This window comes from Dermacentor silvarum, chromosome 1, assembly GCF_013339745.2.
Source record: "Dermacentor silvarum isolate Dsil-2018 chromosome 1, BIME_Dsil_1.4, whole genome shotgun sequence".
NCBI lineage: Eukaryota > Metazoa > Arthropoda > Arachnida > Ixodida > Ixodidae > Dermacentor > Dermacentor silvarum.
Genome location: NC_051154.1, coordinates 220,945,846 through 220,959,588, shown reverse-complemented (window position 1 = coordinate 220,959,588; position 13,743 = coordinate 220,945,846). Strand labels below are relative to the sequence as shown.

Below are 13,743 nucleotides of genomic sequence, written 5' to 3'. Positions count from 1 at the left end.
AACCTCACGTATTCCAATGAGCACATACTTTTTGTCCACCTGCTACCAAGAGATAGCATGAGCATGGACATTTCATTTCTCACCTTAAACCGGAGGCAAATATTTAAGTAAAGAAGTTGCATTTGCAGTGAATAAGTGGAGATATGCTGCTTCTAAACAGGGCTGTGGAAGCTCGTACGTCGAATGGCGCGTTCACGCCTCGCGTTGTGAAACCTGTTCCCAACGAATTACCATACCAGCAGCACTGTCACATACAGCTGCGGACACAGTAAAAAACTCGCAATATGGTTAACGAAAATCCAAGCTGCTTTATTCTTTACCCCACGCTACGAAATCATTCTCATCTTCGTGACGCTTGGAAGGAATGCTTTATTAGTACGCCCCTGTAATGACATGAGTGTTATAAAACGTGGTTAAACAAACGGGACCAAGTCTATGACAAATTTTGTGCACGCTGTATTTTTGTGCACGCTGTATTACACTTCAACTCAAAAGAACATTTCGAAGTTCCAGGAACTCAAGCATTCGAAGCAATAAATAAGTTATTACATCAAAAATTAAGACTTCTAAAGTGAATATGTATTCGTGAGTCACCAACACAAAAGTCAAGGCTTCTTCTGCTGTATGGGACTTACAACCTATTTCTCTCTTTTTTTTAGCTATGCTCATGTATACCTGTGCCGGACACATGTCCGGTCTTCAGTTACTTAATATGAATAATTAAATATTCTCGACTATGACAGAACACACTCAACATGTCCACGTTCCAAAGTATATTGCTCCAAACAATTTCTGGCTAAATAAGAAGTACTCACACATTTATAAAAAAAGTCCCTGGCGCTCTTTGGCCATCTCTGGCCCTTTCGCCACTAAACTCCACATCATCATCATCATCATCATCATCATCACATAACAGTCCTAAACAGTCAGTTTAACACAGTCATACACACAGACACAACACTCACCCCGTGGCCATTGCACCAAATAAGATTGTCATGTGCAATATGGTGGCTGTGTACACAACAGTGTGGGACCGCAAGCAATCATGATAAGAGTGTGGACGATAGAACACGTGTGTGTACGCATATAACCTACGAGAACCAAGGTAATATTGTTCTAGTTCTTCTGTGCGATTATTTCCAGACATGCGCTTTCTATTGTTACGAAGGTGCAAACACAATCTTATGTCCATCGTTTCTTTAACATTTAGGAATTATTGGGGAGGGAACGCTTACTGCGATACAGTTCAGTTGAACCTGAGTGACATTCCAAAGTTGTATATACACATAGCCTGCACGTTCTCTTGACTTTTTCGCATTGATTGTAGAGCTTGCATGCACACCAGGCATCTGAAGTGGTTGTGTCATTTGTTGCGATCGTGGTGGTGGCCTTTCAGTTGAAGAGTACATAAATAGTGTTGTATCGTTTCCATGAGCTCAACATACACTAGTGTTGGATATAATGCATGAACTTGCCTCTAACTACATGTTATGTCATGCCATGTCGTATCGCATTATTTCCCAATGAGCAGGCACTCAGCAAGTAAAATCACACGGCCCTGCGAAAGCATTCACTGCAATCACAAACAACTGCTTCTACAAAAGCCATTTTATAGTCAGGAGATTTTAGAAATTACATTCTGTGTTGTGTGCTCATCAGACATCATGCGTGCAGGGAGTCTTCCACAAACCACACCGCAGTACATTTGCTGGTAAAGAAGCACTTCATGCACACAGAGAAAGAAACAACATCCGTATGGTTTTCACCACGCTACAAATACACAAAACTGTATGAACGCGTGACTCTAATCTGTCCACTAGGCATTAAAAGCGTACACGCTCAGCCCTAAAAACTGAGATTCACTGAATGCCACTCAGAGGCGTCCGGCACTAAAGGGCCTGGAAACCAGAAAAGTCATATCCGTGCACAAATGTCACTGAAGTGAAATATCATTTTTACACATAGTGCAAAGTAAATAGTTTTCGGGAACATTAACATATCTTCTACCAGACCAGTGGTTCCGGCAGGCGCGCAAGGTCCAATGGACTCGTCATATCATACAAAATTCTCGAGCACACAAACGTTGTTGCCTCTCTAAGATTTATAGAATGCTTAGACAGGGCTTCAGGGCGGTGCTGCGCCCACTAATCTGCGTCGCTGTTGGCGCTCTCTGCACCGCTTTGTTTATGGAGACAACGATGGCGCTGGTGAACGGGGGCCTTATTCATAGCATTTGCCCACCAGAAAGCTTTGGCCAATTCTGAACCAATTTGTCCTGGGTGGCCGACATACAAGCTGACGTAGCTTTAGGTTATAAGGGCAGTGTCTAACTGCATGGGACTTCACGGGACAGGTACTTCACGGCAGTAGTGAGAACAAGGAGCACCGGTGATCATTTAGGCGACTGGCTATGCGCCGAGACTTTCTTGTGCTCACATGCCAAAAATGAACGGCAGGCTATGGGGCCCGCGTAGGAACGCGGAATATACCCCTTTTCCCATTGGATTCAATGGTCCCAACACGGGCCCCCAAGACCCCAGCTCTAACTAGCTAGCCGGAGAGTTTGTCCAAGAAAATCATTGCAAGCATCTGTGTAACCCGTCAGTTCCATGCCGGATTCACGGACGCTTAGATAGAGCGATAGAGCAGGATAGTCATGTCCCGGTAGGCCATTCGCACATAACACTGCTTGGAGTGGGTGACGCAGCTTCCCCAGTTGCGCCCCACCACGCAGTGCCACGTCGGCTGGAACATCTGGTCGAAGTCCTGCTTGATACTCTCGGCAACGTGCTTCTCGGTCGAGTACAGCTTGACGGCCTGCGTGGCCGACTCGACAGCGGCGCGCTGCATCTCCTGCGGCATGTCCGCCGCCTGGATCTTCACCTCAGGGTTTTCCTCGCCGCCGCATACCGTAGAAGCGGTGGGCGTGACACATGTCAGGCGCGCGCCGCCGACTCCGGCGCCGAGGATGCCGCCCCGCTCCGAGCCGCCTGCGCCTGCGGGACGGCTGCTCACGTAGAACGAGGACTTGTGGCGCCCATTTTGCCTGCGGTAAGAAGAAATGACCACGTGGTCCGTTACAATATAACAAATGAGCGACGCTTCTTGCGTCTCGTGTTGAATGAACGACAAAGTGAATGTGAATGAAAGACAGAAATGTCAACCAGACACTCGTCCGGTTTGCTACCCTACTCAGGGGTCTTGTGAATGAAAGGTTTAGGTGAATATCAACTCGTCCAGAGATGTACATTTAAAAAGGTCTACAGTAACGGCGTGCGAGTTCCCCTGAAACGTTCGAATATTTACATGTCGTCAACGTTAGCTGCCTGGGGTCTTCCAGTTCGTAGCAGACCGGACGTGCGTCTGTTTCACCTCCCTGCCTTTCCTTCCTTCTTTTCCTCCTCCTCATCCATGTTGGAGAAAACTGTAGTATTGTCAAATGTCCCATATTGCGTCTCCTGAAAGCTGTGTGTTCAAAGACAAAGGAAGTAACTGTCGTCACCTAAGCTGCATAATATTGCGAATGTTTCTTTAGTATGCGCTGCAAGGTGGAGTTTCAACTGGTTAACAAGGACCACCTGCGACAGCTCGAGATATACCTATGTGCTGTTCATGGGGCCGGCACGTCAATTGAAACACCGCTACCGAGAGGACTGTACACAAATGGTTCTAGTAGCTTCGAAATGAGGATTTCGATGCAGACAAGTTTCCGGCTGACAGCCGACGTGAGCGTGATCGTCAGGGAAGTACTGAGGGAACCAGACAGCCTGCACTGCGCTGTACTGAAGCAAATGCAGCGTATTGAGGAAACGTTAAGCAGATACCATTAGATCAGTGCCAGGCTGCCATCGTTCAGCCAAATATCACATTGCGTCACACTGCAACTTAACAAAGGGAGACATAGAAAACTTGAACTTGTACCTTCAGGACGTGTAATTTGTGTAGCATCTTCAGGGTAGCTTTCTGAGCCTTCTCGACCGAATGTGCTCTGGGGCAGCTCTTTGATTAATAGCTCGAGAAGCTCCAGAGGCTCCACCTCCAAAATTTTAACGATAGCTCTTCCCGATCTTCCCGAGAAACATCGGGGAGCCTAACGGCGAGAGACAGTTTAAACAAAAATTACTCCTAATAAACTCGCAGAAATAAATCCCGCTATATTCTGCTGTACTCCTCACAGATATTTATAGAAAGACGTTGAATATAGCGAGAACATTGGTAACCAACTGAACAACTAGAGGTTCCAGCTCGAATCAAAATGTGCTTGAATCATAACGGTATTCATTGCGTGAGAAATAGCACTTGCACATATAAACTACTCATTTATTTTACTTGAGAAGGCAAGTTATATTTAATATTTCCACTGGTTCATATGTCATACAAGTCTGTCAGCACCGCAGAGATGTGCGCCGCAGAGATGTGTCATATTTGTCTGTCAGCGCCGCAGAGATGTGCGCTGAGATTGTGTTTTATTTGCAATGACGTGTCATAATTTGTTTTTGTATACTGTTCTGCGTGATTTTGTTGCAAGCCTGTTGCGTGTCATATGTCTAACCATGAAATAAAAGTCGAGAAAACAAGCGAATCTTTGCTGAACCGATATCTCAAAGACAACTACCATCGTGTGCCGGGTGCATGCTAGATGGTGTCGCAATACCGCGGCCCAGCAAACAGAGAGGCATCACTAAGGCGCAATTTAAGGGCAAAAGCATGCATGCCAGCGGGTACCTTGTGTAGGGAGACCTGAACGCAAGTCCTTTCAGTCGCAGCTCTTGCGAAAAGCGCTTTAGTTCTCCCTGTCTCTGCTGTTCTGGCTCCTCTGCTTGCATTACTAGACAGTTTTAGAATTGGGGCCCCCAGCCGCGATGGTTGCTCTTGGATTCGGAGGAGCATCAGAGTTTTAGAATTGGTACAACAGAAGCGTTGGGTTTCGCGCTCGGGACGCCGCTGTGGTGAAAATAGAAGGCGCTTGAAAGCAAAAAAAAAAAAAAAAAAAAAAAAAAACAAGAAGAGTCGTATTGCAAGTGAAACCTAAAGGAATGCATATCTAACTTAAAAAAAAAGGCTTATCATATTTGTACGGCTTGTTTCTGCCGTTTTTAAGCCAAAGGCGGGGGGGGGGGGGGGGGGAGTCAAAGGACGCTGACCCGAGCGCAGCTAGCGTCTTCTTGCGTTGCCCTGAGTCTCCTGCCTCTAAAGATGCCGAAAATCACCCGGAACACGGCAAGTTTGCTTTGCAACCAACATGACTGAACCAAACGAGGTTTGGACGGCTGCCGCTCGTATGTCTCTCTTGGTTATCACGCGACTGATCGTCGCCCGCGCGAGCCACCCAATGCAGCTTGGGAACCCACGCTATTTCTCGAGTTTGGTTGGGGTCTTCGGGTTGATGCCAACGCAATTACCCAAGGCTGTCTTGCATTCTGTCTATGCTCAGCTGAGGCCCGCTATCTTCTCGGGGCCCCAAGGAAAATGGGACCCCAACTCTGAAACTCTCTAATGTAGGAGATCGCGCGCTATAGTGTACCGTCGGAGGACACCATCCAGGCTAATGCAATTAACAAAAACAAAGCAATACTTACATAGGTGCTATCATAGGCTTAGGTACGTAGTCTTCGACGTCCTTCAGCCGCTCCAGCCTCTCAGAAAAGTAGTCCGCGTTGTTGGACAGCTCTGCGGAAATGCAAGTGTGATGTCAATAGGCGGAAAATGAAAATGTTTTAAACTTTAAGGTGTTCTTTTCTTTTAGGTTTCATCAATGGCCCATTTATTGCTTAGCGCTTATTTTCCTGTTTTGACTAAACATATATCAACAGACATTTCAGGCTGCTACCGGGTAAAAATATATATCTGCATAGTAAAAGCAAATAATAAAAATTGTTGGTAGACTGAGCGGGCAGAGGACTGAGGATCGAAGAGCAACTCCACCACTTATGGTGTCTCTGTTGGCACGACGTTTATTCGGCCCGAGTACTCGGCAGCGAACCAGCAAAAGCACACACCCGATGATGATGATCACACATAACTGAAGATGAGGATCGCGCAACGTAGGATGATGATGATAATATACAGATGAAGAAGACGTGCGTAATAAACGCCCACAGAAGCGCCAATGAAAAGCTTTCTGCGAAACGGAAGGAACAAAATGAAATCGGTAGGGCACCTTGCAACCAAACATCACCTCAATCCCTCCCACAGTAACCCCCTCCCTCTCCCCAATCTTCGAAAAAACGAATACATGGCCCCAAACCTGGCAGGGATGTGCTGTGGGCCCGTGTCTGTTCCCCATTCCTACACTCATTTAAATTATGGCTTCACGTCTCATACCATGCTTAAATTTAAATTTTTATTACGTTCTTATCACTTATTTTCTATTCCAACCATACTCAAGCATAACTGCGAGTCGGCCTAGTTGGAACAGATTCATTTTCTTAAATTCGTCCCTGTTTGTTTGCGCACAAAAATGTAAGAAAAAAAAGTCAGCCATACTCAGTTCAGTCCCTTGACCTGGCGTGCGTGACCACGCTAAGGTCCTCCACAGCTAGCTCATTTGCTCGCAACATCACATCATACCAACAACATACTGCTGAGCCAGTTTTATCGAGCAAGCTACATAGCCGAACAATCAGACTCGAAAAAAAGTCGCAGTTTCTCCCAAAAGGCAAAGCATTGAGTGCGATAGCAAATTATTAGACGGCTACACGAAGTAACGTTAGTAATTTTATCGGCCGTATAAAATGCTGTAAACATTCACTTACGAACTAAATTAACCAGCATGGTGCCACACGCACAGGCAAACATGAACACACTTTAAGGCTGTTTTACATGCGCAATTTTCACTCAGCGACACAATGAATTCCATCGCTGAGCGACCGCCGTGACGTTGCGGGCTCTCCGCGACTGGATTCCAACATGGTCGCGCCGTCACTGAGTCGCAGCACGGCCGGGCTCGACTGGCAACTCGGCCGTGGTCGCAGCAATCGGCGTGATGTGGGCGGGGCAACGTGTGACCTATCAGCAAGCGCCATCGAAATATGCGCTTTCCTGTTTTACCACGTGTTGGAAGCTCAGTGGTGCAATGCCGCGCGCCAGTTTTAATGATGTTTTAACAGGTCATACCCACCAGCGCCTGTGCTTTAGGAGCTTCATGAACAATTTTTGTTTTCTCCAGCTCACACAATTCTTTTAAAAGGAGACGCTGCACCCAATCCAGGGGGGGAGCAGACGCCGCCTTCAACATGCAGCACGTCCCCACTTGATCGTCACCGTCGTGAACCTCTTCATCGCTACAAACTGTGCCAGCTGCTTGCACACTCAAAGGTCGCTTCTTCTTCTGCAAAAGAAAATACTCTTCCAGGAGAAGAGTCGTTGCGTCGATATACTACCGCAACAATGAAACTAGAGTGCACTAAACGAAACCACCCCACCTATGCCGCACTAGCAGCATGGTCATACTTGCGGTGTTGTGCAGCGTTTCACTCGCAGCGGCTGCAGACTAAGCGATCGTAAGGTCTCAACGCTTTTAAACGTTAAAAAAATGGTGTACGCCATTCTACTTTCAAATAATAATAGAAAATTTTTAACATTTGGCTAGTTTCCAAGTTGTTTTTATTTAGCGATGCAGGCTTGAATGCGTCGTGAGCAGCGGGAGATCTTTAGCGTCGCTGCGACGGAAATCGCGCTGTCGCAGACGCATGTGAAAGCTGTCAGCGAAAATTGCTGTGCGACGTGCGCGGCAGAACGATTTTTTGCGCCCCACTGGCTCCATGAAACAGCCTTCCATCAGCTATATCGCATTGCCTTCATTTGCACCCACCACAGATTACCTCCAAGATCGGGCACGCGCGGCCGCGCTCAGCGGTGCCATGCACAGCCGCGGCCGGAGTAGAAGAGGCGAATCGCGCTAACCTGCCCCCCCCCCCCCCCCCCCTCCTAGCGCGCGCACACCATCGGTGGATCGGTGGATCCGAAACCAGGGCGTTCGCTGCATATCGCGGGGGCGAGAGTGGATCGCATTAGCGTTCGTTATTGTTGGCCGAGTGGCGTGGAATAAAATAAATATTGCCAGGAGTATTTTGTTCTTCATTGTTCCCTCAATAATGTGGAAGCGCCTTGAAGTGTAAGAAGTGTAAATCCACCATTTCGCGAATGGCAACAAGACGAAACGGTGGAAGTTTTAGTGAAGAAAGTGGGTGTGTTCCCATGGGTAATGGCCGCATGCTCGCATGATTTTCATCCAGACAACCACATCCTGCCAGGTGTGATTATATTTTGCCTAATTTTCCTACTATGCAATCACGGCGTCTGAACAACTGCGGTCTGAACTTAAATGGCTACACGTCTAAAGCACAATTTGTTACTGTTGCACAGTTGCCATGCAGGCACGGGCGTCTTAAATGCTTAGTGACTAAAGGGATCAGTGTATACAGGGTGTCGGCCAAGGGTGGTGAAGCAGTCATACGCTTTGCAATGAGCTGCTTGCCGAGCATCAGCAGTGGCAGTCATACCGAAGTTTAAGATGATGACGACAGTTATTTCTGTTCCCCGCACCATCTATGGAATTAGATGCTTCGCCAATACCAAAAATGCAGGTTAAAAACGCATCGCGAGTCAGGCGTGCAATTCAGAAATCCAGCCTATGCCACCGCTACCGTTTCTCTATTGAGGCGCGCCTGCAAGTAACAAAAAACGTGAATAGACGGCACGACAGTTTGTCTCCGCTGCCAATTAAGCTCATGGCATTCTAACGTATGCAGGAAGCTGTTCCCTGCAAGCTGTTCCCTGCACGCTGTTCCAGCAGCTTCCGAGATAATATCAGTATCCCCTCACTTATGCTTACAGATTATAAAATTCGTTCCAGCAAGCTGACCTATGTTTCCCTGCAGTACATGATACCATAATATGCTTCCATGGAAGCATGTACAGAAAAACTTTCTCCACCGCGTGGCTGCACTTAGCGCTGTGTGTGTTGGGATTGTGACGCCATGTGAAGGAGATAAAGCAACTAAGCATTTCATACATGCCTTCTTTTTTTATCATCAGCCTCTATTTATGTCTACTGCAAGACGAAGGCCTCTCCCTGTGATCTCCAATTACCCCTGTCTTGCGCTAGCTGATTCCAACTTGCGCCTTCAAATTTCCTAACTTCATCAGCCCACCTAGTTTTCTGCCATCCTCGACTGCGCTTCCCTTCTCTTGGTATCCATTCTGTAACCCTAATGGTCCACCGGTTATCTATCCTACGCATTACATGGCCTGCCCAGCTCCATTTTTTCCGCTTAATGTCAATTATAATATCGGCTATCCCCGTTTGTTCTCTGATCCACACCGCTTTCTTCCTGTCTCTTAGTGTTAGGCCTAACATTTTTCGTTCCATCGCTCGTCGTGTAGTCCTTAACTTGTTGTCGAGCTTCTTTGCTAACCTCCAAGTTTCTGTCCCATATGGTAGCATCGGTAGAATGCAATGATTGTACTTTTCTTTTCAACGATATATATATATATATATATATATATATATATATTGCCGTGCGCGTTTCATTCCGACTTGGTATAGCACTTGCACTACCCACCATGGTGGCATAGTGGCTTTGTCGTTGAGCTGCTAAACCCGAGGGCGCGGGATTGCCCCATATGTTACCACCGGTAGAATGCAATGATTGTACACTTTTCTTTGCAACGACAGTGGTAAGCTCCCAGTCAGCATTTGGCAACGCTTTCCGTATGCACTCTAACCCAATTTTATTCTTCTGTAAATTTCTTTCTCATGATCAGGGTCCCCTGTGAGTAATGGACCTACATAAACGTACTCCTTTACAGACTATAGAGGCTGACTGGCGATCCTGAATTCTTGTTCCCTTGCCAGGCTATTTAAAATTGTCTTTGTCTTGTGCATGATAATCTTCAACCCCACTCTTACACTTTCTCGGTTAAGGTCCTCAATCATTAGCTGTAAATCGTCGCCATTGTTGCCGAATAGGAGAATGTCATCTGCAAACCGAAGGTTTCTGAGGTATTCGCCTTTGATCCTCACTCCTAAACCTTCCTAGTCTAAGAGCTTGAATACTTCTTCTAAGCATGCAGTGAATAGCATTGGAGAGATTCTGTCTCCTGACCTCACCCCTTTCTTGATAGGTATCTTTCTACTTTTCTTGTGGGGAACCAAGGTTGCTCTGCAATCCTTGTAGATATTTGCCAAGATATTCACGTATGCCTCCTGTACTCCTTGATTACGCAATGCCTCTATGACTGCTGGTATCTCTACTGAATCAAATGCTTTTTCATAATTTATGAAAGTCATATAGAGAGGTTGATTATACTCCGCACATTTTTCTATTACCTGATTGATGACATGGATATGATCCATCGTAGAATATCCCTTCCTGAAGCCAGCCTGTTCTCTTGGTTGGCGGAAGTCTAGTGTTGCCCTGATTCTATTAGAAGTTAGCTTGGAGAATATTTTACACAATACTGAAAAGAAGCTAATGGGTCTATAATTCTTCAATTATTTAACGTCTCCCTTCTTATAGATGAGTATAATGTTGGTGTTCTTCCAGCTTTCTGATACACTTGATGTCCTGAGGCGTTGCGTATAAAGGACCGCAAGCTTTTCAAGCATGATATCTCCTCCATCTTTGAATAAATCGACTGTTATTCCATCTTCCCCAGCAGATTTTCCCCTGGCCATGTCTTGCAAGGCCCTTTTAACTTCATCGCTAGTTATAGAAGGAGCCTCTGTATCCTGCTCATCACTACTTCGAATGAAAGTAGCTTGGCTGTTCTGACAGTGTACAGGTCAGTATAGAATTCTTCCGCTGCTCTTACTATGCCATCGAAATTGCTGATGATATTGCCTTGCTTATCTGACAGGGCAGAATACATTTTGCGTTGTTCTTTCCCAAGTTTTGTTCTCACTGATTTCATGCTGCGTCCATATTTTACTACTTCCTCAATCTTTCGCATGTTATAATTGCGGATATCCCTTACTTTCTTCTTGTTGATCAGTTTCGACAGTTCAGTGAATTTGATCGGGTCTTTCGAGTTTGACACTTGCATGTTTTGCCGTTTCTTTATTAGGCCCTTTGTTACTTGGGAGAGCTTACCTACTGGTTAACTTGGTGCCTTACCTCCCACTTCAATTGCTGTTTGTGAGATCAGCCTAGTTACGGTTTCATCATCTTCCTGTTCTAAAGCTGCATATTTGTTTGCGAGCACGAGCCTAATTGATCTCTTACTCTTACTGCGTCTAGGTTGTCCTGTTTCTTCTTGACTTATGTTATTCTTTCTCTCTTCAAATTGAGAGAAATACTAAACTTTGTATAGTTGTCCACTAATTTGCTATCGGAATCGATGCTTCGCCTTTCAGGCAAAACTGCGACTTTTTCCTTTATCGCAAACCTTTAGTGCAAACATTCCAATAAACGAATATAAGCCAGTGATTTCACAAGGCTCATCCACTTGGAATGAGTTTCGAAACTAGCAGAAGTTTTGAGCACAAGTTTTAACAAAACGGCTTTTCTTGTTTTTATGAATTGAAGCTCAAAAATTACCGGAACACCGATCGATGCATTTCGTCCCAAATTTTGCGAACCCATACGCCGAATCTGGGGCTATATAACGCAAAACTATTCAATTCAGATTTCATTCCATTCTCCCGACGCCATATTTACTTAACCGCCGACGCAAGCATCGGGTGGTCACCTGTTTCTTTTTGACTAATTTTACTCTTTCTCTCTTCAAATTGAGAAACATCCTAGACTTCACTAACCTATGGTCACTGCACTTTACCCTACCTACCACTTCTACATCCTGCAATATGCTGGGATTGGCAGAGAGTAGGAAATCTTTTTCAATCCTTGTTTCTCCATTAGGGCTTTGCCAGGTCCACTTCCTAATGCTGCGCTTCCTGAAGAAGGTATTCATTATTCGGATACTATTCCTTTCCTCGAATTCTACCAGCATCTCTCCTCTAGTGTTCCTAGAGCCGATGCCGTAGTTGCCAATTGCCTGCTCACCAGCGTGCTTTTTCCCAACTTTTGCAGTGAAGACGCCCATGACTACAGTATAATGAGTTTGCACCTTTCTAATTGCTAATTCAACATCTTCATAAAACTGTTCTATTTCTTCATCATCGTGACTGGAGGTTTGGCTTAGACTTGTAGTACCTTCATTCTATACCTCCTATTCAGCTTTATTACGACGACTGCTACCCTCTCATTAATGCTGTAGAACTCATCAATGTTGCCCGCTATGTCCTTATGGACTAGAAATCCTACTCTGAATTCTCTCTTATCAGGAAGACCTCTACTCGTATAGCAGAGGACATGGCCGTTAGTCAGCACTGTATAAGCCTCACCAGTTCTTCTAATTTCACTAAGGCCAATAATATCCCTGGCAATACCTGATAATTCTTCAAATAGCCCTGCTAAGCTATAGCCTCACTCGATAGGGTGCGCATGTTGAACGTTGCCAGGTTCAGTTTCCAGTGGCGGCCTGTCCGGAACCAGAGATTCTTAGCACCCTCTGCCGCGTCGCAGGTCTGACCACCGCCTTGGTCAGGTGCTCCGCTGCCGCTGGGGACTGAGGGCCATGGGTAAATTGGAGGAATCATTTTAAAGGTAGCGGCCGAATACTGCACCAGGGAGGCCAATTTCTGTTCTGGTGAGGGAGCAACTTTGTGGAAGCTTAGTGGGCCTGCCTAATTTGGTTGCATCTTGACTAGTGTAGCTCCACTAACTCTCGGCGATATTTTTTATGTTGCCGGTGTCAGGCGCCACTCCATGCCTGACGCCTTGTCAATACACCAACACTTGTATATATTCGTGGTTAACGTCCTAGCTTTTTTTTTTTCCTCTTTTTGTCGTTGGAGTTAAATTTTTTGAGTTTTTGGGAGCACAAGATTTTTATTTTATTTATTTATTTTTGTCTAATGCACAGGTTGATAGAGAGTTATAGTTGGAATTGATTTGTTTCCTTGGTGACGAATAAAAAAAAATGTCTGCGGGCATTTTTGCCGTCGCCGTCGTAGTGAGGTTACGTATAAAGTCCAACGGCGATAAAATCATCGCCGCGCGACGACGTTGCGTTGTGCGTGCGAGTGAAAGCGTGCGAGGGTGAGCCGGCAACCGCAGCGTAATATCGCCCACGCGACAGAGGAAGGCGGCCGGAAGCGCGCGGTCTTCTTTCACGCGCGAGGAATGTGGAGGAGGCGATGGAGACGGGAAAAGGGGAGGGGGGGGGGGGGGGGGGGCGCGTTCTGCTTACGCGGTTGCTGCTCACGGAGCTATCTCGAAAGCAATCTGCGACGCGGCCGAAGTGTGCGCCCGCGGGGGCCTCATCCTCAAAGCGATTTGCCATGGGCCAAAGTGCATTCGCCGAGTGCCGGTAGCTTCATGTACACGGCGCTTTCGACGCTCGCGTTGAAGCGAAAGCCAGCGCGTAGGTCAATTTGCTCGCTGCCGCTTGTGCGCTTTCTCACTCAAGCGTTTTGACGAGCTCCCGCACTCATCGAGCGAGATGCGTTCATGTTTACCTGTGCGCGCATTACACCATGCTTGTTTATTTAGTTAGTAAGCGAATATTCACAACTTTACACGGCCGATAAAACTACTATCCTTATTTCGTATAGCTGTCTACTAATTTGCTACCGCAATCGATGCTTCGCCTTTCGGGTGAAACTGCGACCTTTTTTTCCATCTTTTCGACATTCGAGTTAAATTTGGTGTGTTTTTGGGTGCGCAAGATCTGTTT

At 46.2% G+C, this 13,743-nt stretch overlaps 1 protein-coding gene across 2 annotated transcripts in view; it reads right to left on the bottom strand.

Moving 5' to 3' along the window:
- Positions 1–283: 283 nt before the first annotated feature.
- LOC119436781 (uncharacterized) overlaps positions 284–13,743 on the bottom strand; it is a 94,531-nt gene continuing 81,071 nt past the window's right edge. For both annotated transcript variants that reach the window (XM_037703771.2, XM_037703770.2), the window contains exons 8-9: positions 5,580–5,670; positions 284–3,046 (exon numbers count right to left, since the gene is read on the bottom strand). In XM_037703771.2, the coding sequence (XP_037559699.1) occupies positions 2,629–3,046; positions 5,580–5,670 (509 nt within the window). In that variant the 3' untranslated portion in view covers positions 284–2,628. The remainder of the gene's footprint in view (positions 3,047–5,579; positions 5,671–13,743) is intronic.